At 48.8% G+C, this 22,597-nt stretch overlaps 12 protein-coding genes across 12 annotated transcripts; 9 read left to right on the plus strand and 3 right to left on the minus strand.

Annotated features, from left to right (window-relative positions):
- Nucleotides 1-1,262: 1,262 nt before the first annotated feature.
- On the plus strand, nt 1,263-3,049 carry N7533_000828 (MFS transporter; the record flags this gene model as incomplete). Its single annotated transcript, XM_057097478.1, has 3 exons — nt 1,263-1,920; nt 1,985-2,674; nt 2,736-3,049. 3 exons carry the CDS (start codon nt 1,263-1,265, stop codon nt 3,047-3,049), a joined length of 1,662 nt encoding a protein of 553 aa, XP_056965971.1.
- A 337-nt stretch (nt 3,050-3,386) lies between these two features.
- On the plus strand, nt 3,387-4,774 carry N7533_000829 (transcriptional regulator family TF; the record flags this gene model as incomplete). Its single annotated transcript, XM_057097479.1, has 4 exons — nt 3,387-3,575; nt 3,762-4,036; nt 4,126-4,627; nt 4,721-4,774. 4 exons carry the CDS (start codon nt 3,387-3,389, stop codon nt 4,772-4,774), a joined length of 1,020 nt encoding a protein of 339 aa, XP_056965972.1.
- Nucleotides 4,775-4,956: 182 nt separating this feature from the next.
- N7533_000830 (transcriptional regulator family TF) lies at nt 4,957-5,776 on the plus strand (the record flags this gene model as incomplete). The annotated part of the gene is made up of 2 exons (XM_057097480.1): nt 4,957-5,312; nt 5,407-5,776. 2 exons carry the CDS (start codon nt 4,957-4,959, stop codon nt 5,774-5,776), a joined length of 726 nt encoding a protein of 241 aa, XP_056965973.1.
- Nucleotides 5,777-6,150: 374 nt separating this feature from the next.
- N7533_000831 (snoRNA-binding rRNA-processing protein UTP15) lies at nt 6,151-7,776 on the plus strand (the record flags this gene model as incomplete). The annotated part of the gene is made up of 1 exon (XM_057097481.1): nt 6,151-7,776. One exon carries the CDS (start codon nt 6,151-6,153, stop codon nt 7,774-7,776), a length of 1,626 nt encoding a protein of 541 aa, XP_056965974.1.
- An 825-nt stretch (nt 7,777-8,601) lies between these two features.
- Nucleotides 8,602-11,155, plus strand: N7533_000832 (SNF1 family serine/threonine-protein kinase; the record flags this gene model as incomplete). The annotated part of the gene is given in 4 exon segments (XM_057097482.1): nt 8,602-9,017; nt 9,115-10,544; nt 10,601-10,763; nt 10,777-11,155. 4 exon segments carry the CDS (start codon nt 8,602-8,604, stop codon nt 11,153-11,155), a joined length of 2,388 nt encoding a protein of 795 aa, XP_056965975.1.
- Nucleotides 11,156-11,815: 660 nt separating this feature from the next.
- Nucleotides 11,816-13,208, minus strand: N7533_000833 (putative pathogenicity factor; the record flags this gene model as incomplete). Its single annotated transcript, XM_057097483.1, has 2 exons — nt 11,816-12,913; nt 13,179-13,208. 2 exons carry the CDS (start codon nt 13,206-13,208, stop codon nt 11,816-11,818), a joined length of 1,128 nt encoding a protein of 375 aa, XP_056965976.1.
- A 524-nt stretch (nt 13,209-13,732) lies between these two features.
- On the minus strand, nt 13,733-14,759 carry N7533_000834 (uncharacterized protein; the record flags this gene model as incomplete). The annotated part of the gene is made up of 2 exons (XM_057097484.1): nt 13,733-14,156; nt 14,209-14,759. The coding sequence occupies 2 exons, from the start codon at nt 14,757-14,759 to the stop codon at nt 13,733-13,735; spliced, it is 975 nt and encodes a 324-aa protein (XP_056965977.1).
- A 532-nt stretch (nt 14,760-15,291) lies between these two features.
- On the plus strand, nt 15,292-15,939 carry N7533_000835 (Zn(II)2Cys6 transcription factor domain-containing protein; the record flags this gene model as incomplete). Its single annotated transcript, XM_057097485.1, has 1 exon — nt 15,292-15,939. One exon carries the CDS (start codon nt 15,292-15,294, stop codon nt 15,937-15,939), a length of 648 nt encoding a protein of 215 aa, XP_056965978.1.
- Nucleotides 15,940-16,084: 145 nt separating this feature from the next.
- On the plus strand, nt 16,085-17,380 carry N7533_000836 (fungal specific transcription factor domain-containing protein; the record flags this gene model as incomplete). Its single annotated transcript, XM_057097486.1, has 1 exon — nt 16,085-17,380. One exon carries the CDS (start codon nt 16,085-16,087, stop codon nt 17,378-17,380), a length of 1,296 nt encoding a protein of 431 aa, XP_056965979.1.
- A 107-nt stretch (nt 17,381-17,487) lies between these two features.
- N7533_000837 (MBL fold metallo-hydrolase) lies at nt 17,488-18,737 on the minus strand (the record flags this gene model as incomplete). Its single annotated transcript, XM_057097487.1, has 2 exons — nt 17,488-18,341; nt 18,392-18,737. 2 exons carry the CDS (start codon nt 18,735-18,737, stop codon nt 17,488-17,490), a joined length of 1,200 nt encoding a protein of 399 aa, XP_056965980.1.
- Nucleotides 18,738-19,064: 327 nt separating this feature from the next.
- Nucleotides 19,065-20,834, plus strand: N7533_000838 (uncharacterized protein; the record flags this gene model as incomplete). The annotated part of the gene is made up of 4 exons (XM_057097488.1): nt 19,065-19,348; nt 19,404-19,548; nt 19,624-19,983; nt 20,043-20,834. 4 exons carry the CDS (start codon nt 19,065-19,067, stop codon nt 20,832-20,834), a joined length of 1,581 nt encoding a protein of 526 aa, XP_056965981.1.
- A 956-nt stretch (nt 20,835-21,790) lies between these two features.
- On the plus strand, nt 21,791-22,510 carry N7533_000839 (uncharacterized protein; the record flags this gene model as incomplete). Its single annotated transcript, XM_057097489.1, has 2 exons — nt 21,791-22,190; nt 22,251-22,510. 2 exons carry the CDS (start codon nt 21,791-21,793, stop codon nt 22,508-22,510), a joined length of 660 nt encoding a protein of 219 aa, XP_056965982.1.
- Between the last annotated feature and the right edge of the window lie 87 nt (nt 22,511-22,597).

Here is a 22,597-nt window from a genome sequence, read left to right on the forward strand (position 1 = left end):
TTGTTTCAGCGGAGTCTTTAGCTGTCACTCCACCAGGATGCAGCAAAGCACTTGCAGTGCTCTGTTCAGAAGTACGCTGTATACAGCTGTGCCCCGCATTGCCATAACAACCAAACATAGGACCCAAACACTCCTCGACCGCCACTTTGCATCCCCGAGCCTTCTTGATGAAACCGATTCTCGCCCTCACCTCCACTGAATATCATCTTCAAATAATTGCCTGAAGAGGTGAGACAGATCGAAACGGTGCCACCTCCACTACCATCCCCTACCTCCCCACGTCAGACAATTGGCGGTTGCCTGTAGGTACTGTGTATTACCTTACTCTACTTCACTGCCCCGACCGAGGCCGATTCTGCCGGGCGTCTGGGGCCGAAATCTATTAAAAGGCACACCCCATCCACAACAATATGGAAGCCTGTATGTTACAGATCACAAGCAAGCTTGGGAAATATCTGGATCTGGACCGATGGTATGACCATATACATATTTAGGTATCTTCGAGACAAGGCTCACACTTGGAAATCATCCAAGCGATTAAGGTAGTGCTTCGATGCCCCAAATATTACAGTGGGGTCTCACTCCGACATCATGCGAAGGTCACCTTGGCGTCCAGGCCATTCAAGCTTTGACATGGCATGCTCGCTTTTCGCCCTTTCTGTAGCATCTCCATGTGGGCCCTCGCTGGCTCGCCGCCTTATCGTACATACATAGTCAAGAGATTCCGGAATATTGCCAAGCCGCCGACAGGGTGCTAATATAGCCAGAATATAGGCGAAGAAAGGAAGAGTAAATATTCAAAAGAAGATAATATCTGGATTCCAAATCTAACCTCCCCGGCGCACCACCACACCCGTAGGTGGGCTATCTATGAGCGACGACGTTACCTTTTTCAGGCACTCCTACGTATCCATAAACTTGAATGACACATTGTGATTAATAGTCTACTCAGAGGTAGTGGCTCCAATGCTGATTATCAATGGAACTCTCATTCTAATCTATGTGGGTTTTTGACGAATTCTATATGTTGCCCAACTCTGTTCATAGTTCCGTAGATAATGCCGCGGGCTTTTGTTCTCGGCAATATCCACATGCTGAAACTCCGATTGCAAATGTCCGGGATAAACTATATAACCAAAAACTACAGGTATGGTTTTTAATCCTACTACGAAAAGACAGTTTGAGCGTGAACTTATTTGATCTACTCTGTCCACATCTTGAACCTTCATACTGCCTTCCCTGTTCTTCTTACCATTCCCAACATGACTGTCGACTCTGAGCCTAAGATCCCCCAGCAACTTGGAATCAAGAACCTACAGGCGTCCTCTCAACGTATGCCCTGGATCAGAGATAATTTCTTCCACTCACCGGGGCATCTCGACGACAATGTCTGCAACCAGAATTACCCTGGAAAAGGTACAGAGGACGACCCGTACATTGTCGATTACCTGGACAACGACCACCAAGACGCCATGAATTATTCCGATAAACGAAAATGGTCCATTTCAATTTTCCAGGCTCTATCCACCTTTGTGGTTACGTTTTCTAGCTCGGTGTTTGTGAGCGGCATCGGAGGCATCGAGCAGCGCTTTAACGTGTCTGAGGAGGTGGCTACGCTCGGCCTATCGCTCTTCGTGTTAGGGTTTGCCATAGGACCGCTGTTATGGGCGCCTTTGTCAGAGATGTACGGCCGCAAGTCAATATATGTCATTTCGTTCGTGGTTTACACAGCGTTCTGCGTGGCAGCGGCCTGCTCGCCCAATATCACGGCCTTGTTGGTTCTTCGCTTCTTTGCCAGCGCGTTTGGGTCGTCGGCAATGACCAATTCTGGGGGAGTTATTGCTGACATGTTCAACAAGACGCAGCGTGGAGTGGCGATGGGGTTGTTTGTCATGGCTCCTTTCCTGGGACCGGCACTTGGTAAGTCGTCGAAGATGTGCTTCTTACATTTTTTCATTCCTTGCTAAATGGATTTTAACTTCAGGGCCTATTGCTGGTGGCTTTCTTGCTGAGAAACAAGGTTGGCGTTGGCCTCTCGGTTTAATCGCCATCATGGCAGGCACGGTCTCGATTATCACGATGCTGATCACCCCCGAAACATACGCACCGTTCATTCTACGATGTCGAGCGCAAGCTCTCTCTCGGATGACAGGAAGAATATATGTGTCTCGTATCAATGTGGGAAAGCTGCCCATGACTTTCTCGCAGGAGCTTTCGATCGCTCTCACGCGGCCCTGGATCCTATTGTTCCGGGAACCTCTTGTCTTGCTGACATCGCTGTACGTCGCTATCATCTATGGCACGCTTTACATGTTCTTTGCCGGATTTCCGATCGTCTTTCAATATACCCGAGGCTGGAGTCAGGGTGTCGCCGGACTTCCCTTTGTCGGCGTTGCCATTGGTGTCTGTCTTGCGACGCTGGTGGCTGGCATAGACAACAAACGCTACGTGCGTCTGTGCGAGGAGATAGAGGGAAGAGGAGGCACAGTCGAACCCGAAGCCAGGCTGGGTATAGCCATGGCAGGCTCTTTCGTGGTTCCAATCGGATTGTTCTTGTTTGCGTGGACGACGTACCCATCAGTGCACTGGATTGTCCCCGTCATCGGTGCCGTCTTCTTCTCGTGTGGCCTTGTCATGGTCTTCATCTCGCTGATGAGCTATCTGGTCGACTCATGTAAGTTTTACAAATTGATTCGTGAAATTCTGGATCAACGCACATGCTTACTTACATGCAGATACCGTCTATGCTGCTTCTGTTATGGCGGCCAACTCAGTGGTTCGGTCCTTATTTGGCACTGTCTTTCCCTTGTTTACCACCCAGATGTACGAGAAGCTCGGGAATCAATGGGCGAGCTCCGTTCCTGCATTCCTCGTTCTTGTGTGTGTACCTTTCCCGTTTCTTTTCCACCGATATGGTTCGCAGATACGCAGCAAGTGCAAGTATTCTCTCGAAGCAGCAAACATGTTGGAAACGATGAATCGTCGCCAAGGCACCATGATTGTAGGTGAACCAAATGAACCGGAAAGGAAGGTTGAACAGACTGTTTAGATCGCAATAAATATTTAGTGAGAGATCTATGATACCCCTAACTCAACACGCCCAGGTGGATGGCAAAAATTGAATATATTTGCACAGGATAATTATTACCACTGAGTAGTGGGATTGTGATTTAGCATAGTTAGTACTAGTACATACATGTACGAAGCGACCGAGGACCTGGGATTGTTAATGGTGGACCTCGATGGCTAAATTCAAAGATTGTGCGAGTCTCCGATCGGACCGGAACTTACGGAGTAAATCACCGTGCGTCGAAAGACTTAAAATAAAGCCATCACCCCGTCCGCGGAATTCACAGGCTGCAACGGACGCAACTTCTCCGCCCCTGATGAATCCTTCTGGGGCCGAGCCACGGTCCGGAGAAGCCGGAAGGCGTGCTCTCAAGGCCAATAAAGCATGTGTGCCCTGTCGTGCACGCAAGACTAAATGTGATGCCGCTGAGATTGGCCTCCCCTGCAGTAGCTGTACTAGCAGGCAGTGTGCCAAGGACTGTGTGCTACCAGTCCGTAAGGGTCGGGTTAGGTGAGTTAATTGCTGATAGGATGGTCCATTATCATTTTTGGCATATGCTTATTCACATGGGCTCCAAGGAAATTAAACCATATTTCACCGATACCTGGTCATGTGCAGGTATGTTCTGGATGATCGGTAGTGTCCAAACTAATTGTCTCAATCGATCTAATCAATCTAATCATTCCAACAGCCGGCCCAACTTTTGACTCATGATCCTCTGGATGTCCAAGGCCCACGCCAGACTGAGCTAGATCTGTTTTATCTCAATATCTTGAACGAGGCCGGGGAAAAAACTACGGAATCTAGTCGACATCATACTGTTCCCAGCACTCCCTACCGTCCTAGCCCGAAAGACAGTTTTAGTCCTCGGAACTGTTTATGGGCCAAGCTACCTAAATTGGACGACATTGACAACGAATTTCTTGTCAAGAAGGGCGTTTTTGATTTACCACTTTCGCGCCAACTGTGAGACCAATTCTAGAATGCTCCATCCTAATCAGCTTTTCGAATTTGCCTTACTTACTAGCAAAAAACTATAGTGACTCCCTCGTTAGAACATACTTTGACAAAGTCTACCCTTTTGCTCCCGTGATCAACAGATTTGATTTTATTCGCGGCTATCAATCCGGCGACTGCTCGTTATTTCTTCTCTACGCCGTTTTGGCACCGGCCAGTGTCCATGCTCCAGCAGATGTTTTATCCGCCTGCGGTTTTACAAGCCGCTCGGCCGCACAAGAATTGTTCTACTCCAAGGCCAAACTGCTCTACAACTTTTCCGCCGAAGAGGACCCATTGTTGATGCTACAGGGATCAATTATATTGTGTATGGTAATTCTTGACCACCCTACTGACCAAGACTTTGGCTACTGGTTCCACAATGCGGTTCGTCTTGCCACTAAGCTTGATATACGCAACACGTACGTTTTTCACTCCTGGTCCATGGGGCCTGCGACGAGTACTGCGGGTATTAACTGCCTATGGAATATTCACAGGTGTACTCGAGAAGACAAGTTTAGTACAGTCAAGTTATACAGAAGGATCTGGTGGGCACTCTACGTATGTCTTCTCGTCGCCAAATTCTGTTCTTCCTGCATTATGCTTACTGTAGCTGTAGTCTCTAGATATCTTTCATGTGTCCGTCAATACCAGACGCTCGCGACTACTCGCAAATACTTCTACGATCAGAGTGAGAACGGAGGATGACTGGGATGTTGAGGATATTTCGGAAGTTTCATCCGACTTGCTATCACCGGTGACGCCTCAACAAAGGGCCTTGCCGGTTGTTCAATGCGAGCTGTCTCGGATATGTGAGTTTTGGTTCTATTCGATCATTTTCATCACGTCTTTCATCTTTGTATTATCGATTTGCCACCCATACCACAAGAATGACTGACTTTTCCGAGTTTCCAGTCGGTCAGTGTTTGTCCAGTATCACAAACAAGCCACAGCAGGATCCTCGCCAAATGCTGCACCCGCTCGACGCATGGCGCAAGTCTCTCGCTGTCAAGATGCATGTGGATGGGAATATCGGAGCTGACGTGTATTACCTGACTATGCAAGCTGTGAGCTACAGATTTGAGTGTGTCTTGTGCCGCTTGATACGACGCTGCTGGCAGCAGACCCAACATGCGGACTGGAGCGAGTGGGCCAAACAGCGGCTTCAGTCCGCCATTCTGGAGTTGGACACAATTACCAAGAGGGTTCTGGCAAGTGGTACCCTTCAGGACTTTCCCATATCTTTGTATGTGCCTTTTTTTTATTCTTCTCGTTTTCCAATTTCCAAGTTCCAGGTATACAGAGTGCGAAGAATGGAGAGCTAATAATGGACTCGTTAGTATAACCACAATAATTGCGCTGCTTGCTTTACACATCGAATCTGCCCTCGATCCAACCGAGACAGATCTCGTCCGTTCTATGGCCCAGATCTCAATTAGCCAGACAATGCTTGTTCTCACGCAGGGGAAAGAAATACCAGCCCTGAAACGAGCCCTGCCATTATTTGAGGATATTCTTGCCAAGAAAAATCTGTACTTGGTTCCACCCAGCAGTGTCGGTCAAGTACAAGATAATAGGATGGACGATGCAAATGATTCGTTGCATACACATGCAGAGCAGTATGAGAGTAATCCGTTACTTTATGATGATTTCCTAGGATTCGATTTACTGGACGAGTGGCAGATTGGACAATTAGATTTTATTGGTTGATTTGGCATTTCTCTCTCGATAATGCATGTCATTTCTGAGCTATATCTAGCTCTATACATATTCCCGTCTCTATTCCATAGAATTATCTCATAAATCTTCATCTTGAATTTGATACCTGAGAACCTTGTACTTACAACTGCCGCCTTATATATCAGGCACCAATAAGACATGTACTGCCTCAGGCACCTGGAGCTATCCACGCTAACCTAATATGGAAGGCCCTAACTTTTTTGATCGGCAGAAAAAAGATCCTCCAACTTTCTCGAGACGCCTCTGTTTCTGCCTCTGCGAGCCACGGGGATTTCAGGTTTATACCCCTCAATCCATCGATCACACACAGCACCGCTCGGCGCATTCACCTACGATCATTAATTATGGCGGCGCCCGTCCTGCCCCTGCAGCAGGTGAAGCTCGCCTCGCTGCCCTCCACCCGCCTCACGCCCGAGCAGCAATACTGGCGCACCTTCAAGAATCCTCTTCTGATCCCTTCGCCCGCCAATGGACCGGTCAATCTGATCACACAACCTTCAGCCCCTGCATCTGCCGCCGCATTTCCCTCCCTGACACAACCCCCGGACATCTTTACCGTCACGACTGGCGCCCGAGTCCAGATCTATTCCATTCGCACTCGCAAACTACTGCGCTCTATCACTCGCTTCGATGATACCGTTCGCGGCACGGACGTTCGCCCGGATGGTCGTGTTCTCGTCACTGGTGATGACACCGGTTCCGTACAGGTTTTCGACGTCAACTCCCGTGCGATTCTGAAGACATGGAAGGACCACAAGCAGCCCGTCTGGGTGAGCAAGTTTTCGCCGAGTGACCCAACATCCGTCTTCACTGCCAGTGACGATCGCACAGTCCGCCTGTGGGACTTGCCCGCAGAGACCAGCGTTCGCACTTTCGTCGGCCACACTGATTACGCCCGCAGCGGTGCCTTTATGCCTGGTTCTATGGCTTCTTCAGGCCTACTTGTCTCTGGTTCATACGACCGTACCGTCCGAATCTGGGATCCCCGTGTGGAAGGACGTGCTGCCATGACGTTCAAGATGGGTGCTCCCATTGAAGACGTTCTGCCCATGCCGGCAGGCACACAGGTTCTGGCCGCTGCCGACAACAAGATTGCTGTACTGGATATCGTTGCTGGAAAGCCGCTGCACATGATTCAGAACCACCAAAAGACGGTCACATCGCTTGCGCTGGCCTCGAACGGCGAGCGCTTGATCAGTGGTGCGCTGGATGGACACATGAAGGTTTTCGAGACTACAGGATGGAACACGGTCTCCGGCTCCAAATATCCCTCCCCTATTCTGTCTCTGAGTGTTATCACTTCCGGTGTGGCGTACGAGGACAAGCATATTGCTGTCGGTATGCAATCTGGTCTTCTGTCTGTGAAGACCCGGTTGTCCGGCCAGCAGAAGGTCAAGGAGCGCGAGCGCCGCAAGGAGATGGACGCCCTGCTCGAGGGCAAATTGGAAGAGCACGACCGTCAGGTCGCTAAGAAGACTAAGCAGCGTGGCTCTGGATGGGAGAAGCGACTACGTGGACGGGACTTCATTGGCGAAGGAGTGGACATTGTGATTGAAGGCCAGGATCGCAAGCGACGGAAGAAGGAACAACCATGGGAGAATGACCTCCGCAAGGGCCGATATGCCATTGCGCTGGACCAAGTCCTTTCTTCGACCGACAAGACCGCCCAACTTACAATTCTCACCAACCTCCGCCACCGCTCCGCCCTGCGCGCCTCGCTTCGGGACCGCGATGAAGTGAGTCTGAAGCCTGTTCTGCAATGGGTTCACAAGCATATCCGTGAACCCCGCCTGGTCGATCTCAGCGTAGAGATTGCCATGAACCTGCTGGATATCTACTCGGGGAACCTGGGTCAGTCAGCGCAGATTGACAAGCTCATTGAGCGATTGCATCTGCGGGTGCGCGACGAGGTTGAGATGGCTCAGCATGCATACCAAACTAAGGGTATGTTGGATATGCTGAAGGCCTGATTTCATTGTTCCATACCATCATATGATTATCTCCAAATGGCTCGGAGTTTTAGGCAGGGTTGTTCTGGGTTTTGCTTCGTCGGTGTACATGGCGGGCCATTGATCATTGTACAAAGTTGCATAGAAATAAAAGTCGACATTTATAATGATATTTTGATTGAGAGTAATTAGTGTAGACGGTGATTAGGAGTGTGGGGAGAGCTGGAAGCAGCTCGACGCCATTTCTTTCCCTATGGAGTATACTACGTAGAGTAGTAGTATTAACCGAGATGGATCTATGGAGCCGACTGTCTCTCGGCAAGCCGTCATAGTATAATTATACAGATGATGAACAGGTAAATTAGTTATTCTGGTCATTGGCAGTCGCTAGTAGTAACTAACTAGTAAAATAATGTAAATGTGAGACCATAATCGTGACCGGTGTTCGTTTTGGGGGGGATCTCCCTTCCCCCCCCCCAGACTATCGTGACTCTGACTACTCTGACTCCTCCCCTCCCCCTCCCACTTCCACTTCCAACTTCCAACTTCCAACTTCCCACTTTCCATTCTCAACCATCCAGAATTTTTGCCAAATCTTTCCAACTCCATTGGTATCCCCTGATTTCCTCCATTCGAAGATAGTAATTCGATACGCCCCGCTCGACACCTGGCACCTGTGCAACAGCTGTTCCTATCTCCACCTTGCTATTGTGGGGGAGGTTCGAGACCGACTGATTGGCGATGCGTTGAGGGCAGAAAAAAATAGAACGAGAACCACGGCACAATCAGCCGCCCAGACCGCTGGAACGACCCAGAAAATCAATCACGTCACGTTGTCCATCCATCATGGCCGCCGCTTTCGACTTGGAGGATCTTTCGATTCCTCTTCCCCCTACCGACCGCGATCGCCCCCGTGAACGTGAACGAGAACGAGACCAACGTGCGACCAAATCCGCTGGCCAAAACCCCTCCGCCATGGCCATGCCACCGTCACGGCCCACCGGCCGGCCCGATGCTAATGCTGCGACACAATCCCCCGCTACTACAAGGGACATGCAGCGCCTCGACCAGTACCAGACGGTGAAGATCCTCGGCGAGGGGTCGTTCGGTAAGGTGAAGCTGGCCATTCACCAACCGAGTGGCCGCCAGGTCGCCTTGAAGATTATCTCTCGCCGCAAGCTCCTCTCACGCGACATGGTCGGGCGTGTGGAGAGAGAGATCCAATACCTTCAATTACTGCGACACCCTCACATCATTAAACTGTATGCAAATCCAATTTCAATCCCATCTCGTCGATCTGCAGCTTTGCCCCTCCTTCCGTGCGAACCGAAATGACTAACTACCACACCCCGCCTCTAGATACACTGTGATTGCGACCAAGACTGATATTGTGATGGTACTGGAATACGCCGAACGAGAATTATTCGACTACCTTGTGAGGAAGGGGAAATGTAATGACGACGAGGCCCGGAAATTCTTCCAGCAAATCATCTGCGCCGTCGAATACTGCCACCGACACAAAATCGTTCATCGTGACCTGAAGCCCGAAAACCTGCTGATCGACAGCCAGAAGAACGTTAAGATCGCCGATTTCGGATTGAGTAATATTATGACGGATGGCAACTTCTTGAAGACCAGCTGTGGTAGCCCCAACTATGCCGCCCCGGAAGTTATTTCCGGCAAGCTTTACGCAGGTCCTGAGGTGGACGTTTGGAGTTGTGGTGTTATTCTCTACGTCCTACTGGTGGGCCGATTGCCCTTTGACGACGACTATATCCCTGCTCTCTTCAAGAAGATCGCGGCCGGCAATTTCCACGTGCCCAGCTACGTCTCTCCCGGAGCAGCTCGCCTCATCCGATCAATGCTCCAAGTTCACCCAGTGCATCGAATCACAATCGAAGAGATTCGACGAGACCCTTGGTTCACCAAGGGTATCCCGAAATATCTGGAACCACCTCCTGAAGAATTCATCGCGACTGGCGTGGACCCCAATAAGGCAATTGATTCTCGCAAGCTAGCCCCAGGCAAGCCGCTTCCAGTTCAACATAAGATTCACCGGATCGCTGTGACAAAGCTCGAGAGAAGCATGGGATATGGCAAGGAAGATATCGAAGAGGCATTGCGGCACCCAGAACCCAGCGCTATCAAAGATGCCTTCTCAATTGTCGTTGAGAACGAGATGATGCAGACTAATTCTCCGACCGAGGATAATTTGATGGCCCAAAATATGCCTGTACAGAAATCACCTGCCGCATCACCGGCAGACCGCGCTCCTCCCCCCAAACCACAAGCTCAATCACAAACACAACCGGCCGTTGCTCGCACTCCGAGTGTTGCACGACGTATTCTTGCCGAAGAAGCCCAGCAAGCAGCCGATGCGGAAGACTTCGATCAGCCCCGTCTCAGTCACGTTCGAATTTTGCCCACCAGTTTGCCTTATGTCCACGACCAACTCATGGAACAACGTGATCAAGAACAAAAAGAACGGGACAGAGTGCTCCTGGAGCGTCGACAAGACGAACAAGCTGGCGGTGAGCCAAGAGAGTTTTCCGCAGAGGAGCAAGCTGCCACAGCCCGGTCGTTGAAGCCCCACTCACGTAGTATCGTTGACTTGGAAAAGCTACGACTTGAGCCACCAATCGGCCACCCAATCACACAGCAACCGAAAAGATCTCGCAAGTGGCAATTCGGCATTCGTTCTCGAAACCAGCCTTACGAGGCTATGTTGTATTTGTACCGGGCAATTGCTGCCCAGGGCGGAGTCTGGGATATCCAACCTGTTGAATCGGGTTAGTTCCATCCATCCTCTTCTTGCAATCTGTCTTTACATACTAACATTCCATAGGCACCAACATTGGACCTGACGCAACACCCTCTCCCGACAAGCCCAAACCCTTGCAAAGCAAATACCCTGACCTTCCTTCGGACTACTACATCCCCAAGGACCCTTGGTTCATCCGTGCCAGACTCTTGAAGGAAGGCGTCAAGGCCCCCCGGCGCAACCACCAGTGTCTATAATAGTCGCAGCGACCTCGAAGAGCTACGCCGTCGCTTCCATATCTCCGGCATTTCCGCACCTACAGACGACAATTCCCGATCCCTCACCCCGGAAAACAGCGCACCCTCCGCACCCTCGTCAGCAACGCAAAGCAAGGGACTCCCAAGTATCTCCCATGGTGTCTGGGTATTCGTCGATATCCAACTGTACCAACTCGAGGAGAATAACTACATGGTCGACTTTAAGTGCGACGGCTATCAAAACGTTATCCGCCCCCATGGTGAAACCGACTGGCACCCCATCAGCAAGCGCTACATGAACAAGGAGAAAGAGGTGACCAGTCCATACCCGTTCCTTGATGTGGCCTCGGACCTGGTGGCTCAGCTTGCAGTGGCTAGCTAGTAGTCATTTATATTTCTGTCTCTCTTGACGATCACGAACAAATCCCACCATAATCACCTCTTAATTTCTGTCAATGCCTTTCCTTTTTTGTTAAATCCGGCGATATGATACGAGGTGGCGTGTTTTGTACGTTGGATCCCATTGCATTTGGTATCTTTCTTTCTCTAGCGAGCGTGTGGGTTGTTTCTGCTGCTTTTGCACATAGTGGAGTTCTTGTCTTTGATATCGGAAAATATTTTCAGCTTGAATCTACTTGTATTCAATTATTATTATTACTGTTAGTCCTGCGAAGCATGCATGATTAAGATCAGAGGGATCTACTTAGGTACTTCTTGGAAGGTTTCAAGTCAGACACTATGGGTACTGTTGAGCAGCTTAGATTCCAAGTTCTGCTTTAACTATGTTGATAATTTGAACAGTACATTTAACTGATATTTTCACAATCTAGCAAATTTCAAACGATTCTCATGTTTTTTGTTTTTTTTTTCTTTAGGGTTTTCTTTTTTGATCGCTCTTTCTCTCATCTCTTCCCCAAAATACCACGCTAACGGTATTCTTTACTCTTCACGCCTTCCGGAGCTCCTGTACTCCACAACGCTCTACCTTGTACTCCACAAATAGACAAGGTAATTGAACAGCACTTCTGGATCATCCTTTGCGCTATGGCCCTTTGCCTTTGCCTTTACCATTCAGTGGCGATTGGTAAGTATCGGGGGTACCTACAATATAGCCCTTGGCCTTAGACCGGGGCTTCCTTACTCCACCACGCTCATTGACACGATCCACGGGCTGACGAGCAGTGGGAGTAGTCTTGGCTGTGCCTCGCTTTCCTTGAGGCGGGGGGCTACTACCAGCGGCAGAAGTCCGATCCGAACACTTCTCACCCGAGGTCGAAGGATCATTCTTCTCTTTGTCGTTCTTCATCTTCGCACGCGAGACATTATGTTTTTCAAGAGCCCACGACTTGAATTTCGGAAGGATCTCAATATCCGGAAATCGGATCGGGCTAGGCGCGCGCTTGGAACCCGAGTTGGAAGTTCCACGTCGAGCTTTGCCTTTCTTTGACTTCGAAGCTTTATCGGATTGAGTGTCTCCAGTGGACCCTTCTCCCCCTCCTTCGTTATCCCGCTGAAGATCTTCCATATGTCGACGAATTTGGCGAATGATCTCTCGAATATCACCAAAGGTCAGGCCAGATCCGATACGCTCAAGAAGCCAGTCAGGAACGGGGGCAGTCACAGCTCTCGGATTCTTACGCCCAATCGGCGGTAATTTCGCAGCCGAGCCAGAGCCAGACAAAGAAGGCGAGCTATCTGCTGATACAGAGGCGTCTCCATCGGTATTAGCGTTGGACCGACGCTCTTGCTCTCGTCGACGAAGAATGACCTCGAAGCTTTGAACACCGCCCCAGTCCTCCATCCGAGAAAGGGACTCGATCAGAAGGTCACACTGAGTGAAAGGCCACTGGCCTGCGCGGTATCTTGCTCGCTGGTAGTGTTTGCGGCAGTAGTGGACCCAGACATAGTCGGGAAAGACCTTGGTGGCAGACTTATTTCTGCCGAAGAAATGCGAGATGATTTTTCTGTAATGGGTATGGGGCTCTTTACCCATCTGGCAGGTCCCGGCAAACTCGCAAGAGGTCTTACTTTGGGCTGTTTCTCTTTCGGGGGAGATATCTGGAGTTTTCTCTTCGCTTTCGCTTTCGTCTTCGTCTTCGTTGTCAGAGAGAGAGAATTCGTCGGTTTGGTGCGAGGATAACTCGTCCGAGCTGGTTGTCAAAGAGCTCAGGGGGGTTATCCGATGAGACGTTACTTGGCTGTTGATTGACCCCAGTGTGAAGAGAGGGGCTTGGTAGGTTTAGAACAGGAGTGGGAGGATTTTCCTCAGACCCGAGGGGAGTCGTTCCAAAATAATAACTTCGGAGAGGGTACGGTGGAAGAAGTCCTCCAGGTCCCTGTGAATAGCCAGTGTTAGCCCAAGAAGAATGATAGTGCGTGTTATCTTATTCATCAAAATCGCGTACCTGGTGTTGAGGCAGAGCAGGCCTGTCCATAGAGGAGTGATGGATGATAGACGAGCTCGAGGAGAAACACATCCCTTCACGTTCTGATTGATGATTTTAGTTGGACGTCAAATGAAAAGGTAAAAAGAAAAAGAAATATCAAAAGGTTCAAGTTGTGATGAGAGAGAAGGAATTCAGGTGGCCGAGACTAATTTTACTTATAGGCCTCAAACGGAGATTCCCGCCTTATTACAGATCCCTCGAGGAAACTTCCACTTACATACTACATTGTGCAGTAAGCAGTATAGATATCTCTAATCTGTTTGAACCGCAACTATGCCCAATTTTCATTTTAAACGAGCATGAAACACCTCCCTTCAGATCTGAATTAGGGACGAGTAAATTATATAATTTTGGTCACACTAACTAAGCCTTCCAAGGTTCTCAAGCTCGGGGAGCTATACATAGCTCAAGGCTAGAAAGTATCGGTCAAGGATCTGTTGTGATGAAATAGCAGGGATATACAGCTTTAACGGTATTAATAAGCTTCTTAATCAAATACTTTCTAGCAAATTCTATTGAGTAGCTCGCAGAGCAGCCTTTTTGCCAGCAACTGCAATCGCAATGTCTAAGGCGTTCTGGCTACTCCTCACGCTGGCAACATTTTTTCCCGCAATATCAAACGCCGTGCCATGTGCTGGGGTGGCTATCACCACCGGTAGCCCCCCTTGAACAGTCACACCACCATCAAACCCAATGACTTTGAGAGCTATCTGGCCTTGATCATGATACATTGTCACAATACCGTCATAGTTTGCTCGGGCGACAAAGATGGTATCGCTAGGAAACGGTCCCTTGACGTCTATCCCCTTCGATAAAGCGAGCTCTACACCCGGCCGAATGGCATCAATCTCTTCACGACCAAATAGCCCATTCTCGCCATTATGCGGATTCAACGCGCATACTCCCAGGCGAGGACTTGTGATACCAGAGTCGGAGCTATGTACTAAAGTTTAGTTTGTGAACAGCAGTTCTGAGTGTGAGTACGTACAGCAAATTATGCAAAAGCTCGATCGAGTCACAGACTGACGTTTTCGAGATCCTCGCAGATACATCTTTCATCGCGACATGGCTTGTTACCCGCGCAGTCCACAGGCCAGGGATAATATTGACTTCGCTGGTAGTTCCTTTGTGGTTCAATAGCATGGCAAACCACCGCAGTTCATCTTCCTCGTGCATCCCGGCCATATGAAGTGATGTCTTGTTCAACGGCGTGAATACAATAGCATCTGCTTCGCCCTCGTTCACAAGAGCTGTCGCTCGCTTGAGCTGGTGCAAGGTGCGCTCACCTGCCGCCTTTGATATCTTCCCTCGTTCGATCGGCGTGGTCGGGGCTGTTCCATCATGCAGAATCTGTATACTTCCTGGGATTGTAACGTTTGCGACAGAGGCCGCGGCTTCAACTTCGGATATATCTGCAAGAACAAGGAGGTCGGCCCTCGCGCTATTTTGAGGGTCTGCGAGAAGCTTCGCTGCCAATTCGGGTCCGACACCGGCTGGGTCGCCGAGAGTGATAGCGATGCGAGGTCGAAATGTTGTCATCGTGAACGTGTTATCACTAAGGGAGTGACCAGTGTAGGGCTGTAATGAGGATTTTTACCCCGATAGCTACATTTCAAATACTAATTTAATCGATTTGATCAACTCGAAAACTTCCTAGGTGATACAGCATGTACACATCCCCGTCGGCATAACCCCGATCATCCCCGTCGGCAATGGAGCGGGGAAGCGGGGCAGCCCCTATGAAATGAACTGGGTGCGAGATGGAGACGAATTGTCGAGAAAGGTCGCAGAGGGAAATTGATTGGATTTTTCTCAAATGGTTTGTTGATATGCAGCTTGACCGGTTTCTCCTTTTTCTCTGTTTTGGTGGGAAAAGGGAGTTTTCTGACCACGATGGACTAACTAGATGGACTCGGAATGGATGTACCACAACTATCCTCGAAAGGAGGAGCTAGTGGGCCCTAGAGCGTCATTCAACTTTATTCTATCCGGGGGAGCCTTCTCCTCATGTCATTTTTAGTTTTCTGTCCTCTCCGCTCCCCACTCTAACCGACTGAAACTCGTTTACGGCATGAATCGCGACTTGACCGACTCCGCTCATGTGGCCGAGGAGTCATCTCCTGCAAAGAAAAGACAGAAAAGAGGAGCGGAAGATGGAGCAGAAATACAACAGTCTAAGAAAGGAACAGCCTGTTCTACCTGCCGCAAGCTCAAGGTAAAATGTGATTCTGCAGATAGAGGTATGGGCAGCTGTTCACGCTGCCTTCGTCTTCGACTCAAGTGCGTCAGCGAGAAGAAAGTATGGATGAGTGCCGAAAATATCGAGACGCGACCACAGCCATACAATGTCAATTTGATCAAGCTTGAAAGAGCACTCGAAGATGTGCTAGAAAAATTGAATTTGCCCGCGCTCGACCTGTATGCGCCACCGGATATCGTGGAGCCATCGCAATCGTCACGACCGACAAGGCAGAATTCACCGGAGCCAGGGCTCAGCAATGGAGATCCGCAGGAGAGAGATATCTCACCCGGACCGACCATCGGGATAGGAAGTCTGATCGAAGCAACAAGGCTTGATGGTCTTTCCAGCCAGCTGAGAAGCTCGAAACAAAGGCGCAAAGGTGGAATGAGAAGAATGGACTCAGATTTGATCTCAGAAATGATCTTGACATATGAAGAGGCGGACGAAATGCTGGAACTGTTGGTCACACTCCGTTGAGATTTTCCATCATCCAAATTCTAATGCACTTGCGAATACAGTTTCAAGACACTATTGTCACCACACCTTTTCTCGGCTACGATCCCCCCAAGATGCAACACTTGAAACGATTCGAACGTCATCCACCATATTGTTCACTGCCATCATGCTGGTCAGCGCTCTTCACATCTCCGGGCACGAATATTTACATGAAAGATGCCACAGTCGATTCCTTGGACTTGTCACCTCTGCAATATTCGATCGTTTTCATACCCTTGATGACATTCGTGGGCTATGCATTGCAGCTCTTTGGCAACCTGATTTAAGCTGGAAATTGAGTGGCTTATGTATTCGCATGGCGACCGAGTTGAATCTTCACCACGCGTTTTACGAAGCCTTTTATAACCCCAATGCCACTGAAGATACTTGCAAGGAAAATCTCGAGAAAGCTAGATTGTGGTACCTCCTCTTTGTTCTGGATCACCAATCAAGCATTGCCTATGGTCGACCACCGGTGATGGCTGAGCTAAGGCCGATCAAAGACTTCGAAGTCCTTCTTAACTCGCCATGGTGCACGCCATCAGATCAGGCACTCATCGCTCAGGTTACTGGACTAGTGATCATGAGTAAAGCTTTCCAGAATTTTGGTCTTGAGCCTAAAAGAACAATGGGTAGTGACGATGCATCTGTGTTGAACCATTTTAGGTTCACTGAAGATTCACGCGTGTGGAAAGACCGCTGGGGTCATTTGAGGATGATCAATTCGCTAGGAGGCGGCATTGACCTGCACTACTATTTCAGCGAGCTGGTATTGCACTCATTGGTTCTAAGAGGACGTCCACTGGAGACCCTTCATGATCTCCCTACAAGCCTTCGGCCCCTAACGCTTCGGGCAATTGAGGCGGCTCATCTGCTTCTCGAGCATTTTATCGAGGAGCCAGGGTATCGCGAGGGAATTGTAGGAATGCCACTCTATATGCATTCCATGATCGCCTTTGCCGTCGTCTTCCTGATGAAAATGTCACGTCGCTGGCAGATAATCGGCATAACAATAGACCCGGTTCGGCGAACAAGACCTTTGATCGAAGGCATAATCAAGTTACTGCGAGACTGCAAGGCTGGCGCCGGCCATATGGTTTTCAGCATGGCAAATGGATTCGAGCGAATGCTTAAACAGACAAACCCAAAATCCAGAAAAGGAATGACGGATCAGACCCCACGAGCAAAATACCCGGTTAATTCATGGTCAGATAGACCGAGTGATGAGCAAAGGGACTTTCCTGAAATACCAGCTTACGCTCTTGGGAATCATCCAGTTGAGACCGGCATTCAATTTAATAGAAGCCCTGAATATAATATTCAACTAACGCCAGACGTTTCTCCTTACAACAACTGGGGCTTTCAAGACGAAGAACTATGGAGTTTTGGCATGGGGTACGATCTTCTTGCCCCTGGGGGGTGAAGGACTTGCAAATGCCGACTTCCCATTTTTCTTGTACGAGGAGATGCAGCAAAATAGTAGCTAACATAGGAACCTCTTTATGGGCTCTATTATATTTGATCTATCATCTATTTCATGAAGCCTTCTACCAGAGCACCATCCACCCAAAGGCCATCAACAATCGGCTTTTCCCGATTCCCTGGCCCAATCACATTTCCATCTTTATCATATCGCGGGAGCTCACCCATCCACCCCCAGTGACACTTCTGTTTAAATCCCGACTCCTTCCAATCATTGAGATCTTCGTCGGGACTTTCATTGAAAGTGGGTAAATGATCCAGTAAAGATGTGTCATGAGCTAGAAAGACCATGACATTGGGATCAGCGTCGAAATATTTTTGCATTCCGTAGGTCGTAATCGCAGCAGTGGCTGGGTCTTTGTATGTTGAATGCGCGTGTGTCGAGAGTTGGTAAAATGGCGTGGATTTTGTATCAACTGATGGCCCAATTTCCCGAAGCTGAGGATGATGAGCTGAGAAGAACTCGCAAGGACATGGCATCGGGTATTTTTGACTGTTGAGAAGAGCATCTGCGGGAATAGAGACCGGTAGCGGGATTTCCTCGCTAGGCCTAAAATCGCCTGCAAAATGGCAAATGTCTCCACCAAGGAAGACAAAAGTGTCTGGTGTAGTGCGAGCCAAAGCACATATATGCCCTGGCCAGTGGCCGGGGGTGTCTAGCAGATATAGGGATCCATCTCCATAGAAATCGGTGGCTGGGAATGGTCCGATGTGTAAGTCTGTGCAGTCAATCTCAACACATTTTCTGCCCTTGAAATCATCGGCATTGAGATTTGAGTTTGGGTTCTCGGGGTATGTAGGGAATGGTCCGGTTCCTTTGCCATAGGACAAGTTCGTCGATGAAGGAAATAAATGTGGGCTGCCCATATGGTCCCAGTGACTGTGAGACCAGATAATATCATCTGTGAAAGTTAGATCCTGATTGCGATGGAATCCAGATTAAGTTTCATACCGATCTCGCTCAGCTTCATGCCTTGTTCCTGCAAAATCTCGGTCACGTCCTTCTCAATCTTCACACCTGGAATTGCGGCCTCGATTCTCGTGAGCGTGAATGGCGGGGAGTTCCAGTAGTCTTTTCGTGTTCCGAGATCAAACATCGCTTTCTTTCCCAGTCGTTCATTCTCGATCAAAAAGGCCACCGTTGTTACGCTCATTCGCTCGTGTCCAGGCATTACCGGCTTGACAAAGGAAAAAGCATGCAATGACATGAAAGATTTCGTGTCTATCATACGGACCCGCACAGTGCTGTCTGATGGAGGGGGTGGGTTGAGCCCACCTAATCCGATTGCCGTACCCATGGTATACCTTCAGTTTCAGTGACCAGGAGATGGCACGAGAAAGGCTCAGGAATATACGGGCGAGTTTAAATTTAACAATGGTCGTGCGGGGAAGGTTCGGGTAAGAGCTCATCCATTATGGTATTTCGCAGTTGATGAGCGATCGGACATGCTCGGCCATAAGACCGTCGGGTTATCGCCGGTCCCGAAAAGCAAGTCTCGACCACCCCGGCGGGGCTCCCTGCATGGATACCCCGTGGGGTAATGATCCATGCATTAACGTCGGTATAATTGTCAGCAGATCGACCACTATCGAGGCGTGATTTGGTCATAGCCAACGCCGTCGACATGAGCCCAAGAATGGATGGAGAAGGGAAGCAAACGGAAGCTCCTGGTTACAACCATATTGAGCTCCAAGCAAGCAAGATAAATTCACCTATAGATGAAGGTATAGCTGCGGTAGAACTTGAAGCCGGAACAATGATTGCCAGCGATGATGTGATGAAATACACCCAAGACGACGACGAAGCAATGAAGGCGCTGGCAAGCTACGATGGCCCACCGTTGGTCTTGGACGATGCTACAAATCGAAGATTGCTTCGCACGATAGACTGGCATCTTATGCCCGTACTGTGAGTTTTCATAGCGGCTTCTACTGCATTTTAATTGCTAAATCAATCCCTCTAGGTTCTGCGTGTTCGGTCTCAACTACTTGGACAAAACGACTCTTTCCTATGCAAGCATCATGGGACTCAAAGAAGATATAAATTTAAAGGGAGACGAATACCAATGGCTGGGATCAATTTTCTATATTGGCTGGCTAGCCTGGGAGGTAAGTTCGGCACAGTTCTTAGCACCTGGGGTGGTCATTTCGAATTTCTCTAACCCCGGGCCACATTTATTATAGTACCCGACGAGCCGGCTCCTACAGCTTCTACCGCTAGCCAAATATTCAGCCTTCTGTGTTACGACCTGGGGGATAATATTGACTCTGTTTGCGACCGTGTCCAACTTCCAAGGCGCTGTGGCGATCAGATTTCTTCTTGGTGTTTTTGAAGCGGCTAGTATGCCAGCCTTTGCTTTGCTCTCTTCACAGTGGTATACTGTTCACGAACACAATTTGAGGGCAGGAATCTGGATAAGTGCAAACGGATGTGGTCAGATAATTGGCGGCCTGGTAGCATACGGAATCTCTCGACGTCTCTCAGAAATCGACGCTGCCATTGCTGGTTGGAAAGTCATTTTCATTGCCACGGGCTGTTTCACGGTAAGCCAACAAATGAAAAATTTTAGTTCAAAATGCTGAGATTCTCTATGGCTTTGAAGGTTTGTATAGGCATTTTATTTTTCGTGGTTATTCCTGACTCCCAACTCAATTGCCGTTGGCTGAACGAGAGGGACCGCCTACTTGCGATCCAGCGCGTCCGTGATAACGAGCAAGGTATTGGCAACCGACACTTCAAGTGGTACCAATTCCGCGAAGCATTGCTAGATCCACTAAATTGGGCCTTGTTTGTGTACGGTGTTTTATCGGATATTCCCAATGGCGGTCTTACGAACTTTTTCAGCCAACTCATCGTGAGTTTCGGGTATACTTCGCAGCAAAGTCTCCTCTACGGTATACCCGGAGGTGCTGTTGTGATAATAGCCTGTTTGTCAAATGGCTGGGCAGGCGATCGCTACCATAATCGGACACTCGTGGCATGTATACCGATGGCAGTAGCATTGATAGGCATTATCTTGATTATTGCTTTGCCTACCTCGGGTGACGGTTACAACATCGGACGATTGATTGGTTACTATTTGACACAAGCGATTCCTGCTACCGGCGCTACAGTACTGTCCCTCATCTCTAGCAACATTGCAGGCTACACCAAGAAAACAACAGTCGCCGCACTGTATCTCATTGGATATTGCGCAGGAAATATCATTGGGCCGCAAACGTTCAGTCCCAAGGATGCACCGCGATATGTCCCGGCCGAGATAACCATTATGGCCTGCTTTATTCTGTGTATCTGCGATCTACTCTTCATCAACTGGTGGTGTCGTCGAGAAAATCGTCGAAAGGCAGGAATTAGAGCGAGTGCTGGATATATTAGGTTACAAAACCAAGGGTGAGTTTTCCTAGTCCTCCAAATACGTCTCATTCATTTACTTACAAAATATTTCAAGTTGGCGCGATTTTACAGACAAGGAGAATCCTGAGTTTATTTATGCTCTGTAGTGAAGAAATTGAGAGGAGCGCATCAATGGAAATAATCACGATGATAAATTACTAGCATGCTGGCGCTAGATGGTGCCACTGTACTTTCTACGGCGCTCCATGGCTGCAATCGACCCGGTGTTCAAGTTCCTGCTTGGTAGCTTCAAGTCGGCGCCATTGATGCTGTAGAGAAGAGAGAATGAGAAAGCTCTGGTCAACCAATACTGGGCAATACATCGGCTACAATTGGGGAAAGAGTCCATCCTGGCATCGTAGCTCCGAATGGTCTAGGGTTCTTGGCCCTACCCGTTGGGGGGGAAGAGTGGTTAGGTTGATTGATAAAACGCTGGTAGCTGCCTTGAACCACCTTTTTGCCGTTTTTGTTTTTTGTCCAGGTCAAAAGGTCGATTCCAGCACACGGCGCTTGATCTGTATTTTCTTTTTCCCTTCTTCCCTTTTTTGTTTGTTGTTATACTTTTGTAGTGGTCGTGCCTTCTATATTTGTTTGCAGTCACGTGGTTTCCCACATTACACTGTGACTAAGCTTCCCCGGATTTTCTATACTTATTCTGCTTCATGTTGATTGTGGTGTTGATCAACACTAGTTGAGCATCTGTTTTCGCGAGATTGATTATTCAAGCTGCAGCCTGTTACAGGCCTAAATTTCTCATCATCTATAGAAAGCAGCTAAAGTGATGAGGGCCTATTACCGTTAGAATCGGCCAAAAATCGGCTGCCTGGTATTTCAGCCTGCAATATTTTGAGGAATGCCTCATCACTATTTAAGCTTCTTATGTTCTGTATGGATTCCCTATTTGAAAAAAAAAGTATCTGAGGGATCTAAGAGCTTCAATTAATTTCAACATCAATCATGGCTGCGCCAAACTACTCCATTCTGCCAGTTGAGGAGGCCGATCTCCCCTTCCTCGCCAAATTCGTCCACGCCTCGAAGCTCCGTCTCAGCATCAACCGGCTTTTATTCGAAGATTGGCCGAATGAAACTATTCAAATGAAAATGTACACTGATGCTGTAACTTCCGTATTCAAAGACCCTAACACAGAGTGTTTCAAGGCGGTCGACACCGACTCGAACGAAATTATCGGTTACTTTGTCCTAGCTCGCAAGCGACCGGCACAGAAGTTACCAGAATATGAACTCGGTGCAAATCCCGACCAAGAGACTCCAGAGGGAATGAATCCTTCCTTGTTTGTTGAGGTTATGATTGCATCGGCGGAAATTGCGAAGGCGACCGAAAACATGGACTTTTTTCGTAGGTCTTGGGAATTCAACAAGCTCATGAGAGGTTGCAACATTCTAATACTTAAGATAGACTTGATTTATATCTGTGTGGAGCCGCGGGTTCAGAGACACGGAGTTGGAGCGAAGTTAGTTCAGCTTGGCTTTGATCGCGCAAAGGCGGAAAATATCCCTTTCGCTCTCGGCGCGGAGGCACCATCCCATGGGTTTTATGTGAAGTTAGGATTTAAGGAGACTACACATGCGGATATTGATCTCGCAAAGTACGCTTCTGCACATAGCGGGTTCGGAGTTTTCAGATTGAATGGAATGATCTGGTATCCTCACCACTAGAGAGTTCCAATATCACCTAGGTAGTAGTACCTAGTAGGTGACCCAAGAACTCGAGGCCCGGGGTCAGTCCCACCCTTTGTTGTTTAT

The sequence above is a fragment of the Penicillium manginii genome (assembly GCF_028828005.1).
Source record: "Penicillium manginii strain IBT 31320 chromosome Unknown utg000001l:1.0-3466041.0:1.0-3467806.0, whole genome shotgun sequence".
Classification (NCBI taxonomy): domain Eukaryota; kingdom Fungi; phylum Ascomycota; class Eurotiomycetes; order Eurotiales; family Aspergillaceae; genus Penicillium; species Penicillium manginii.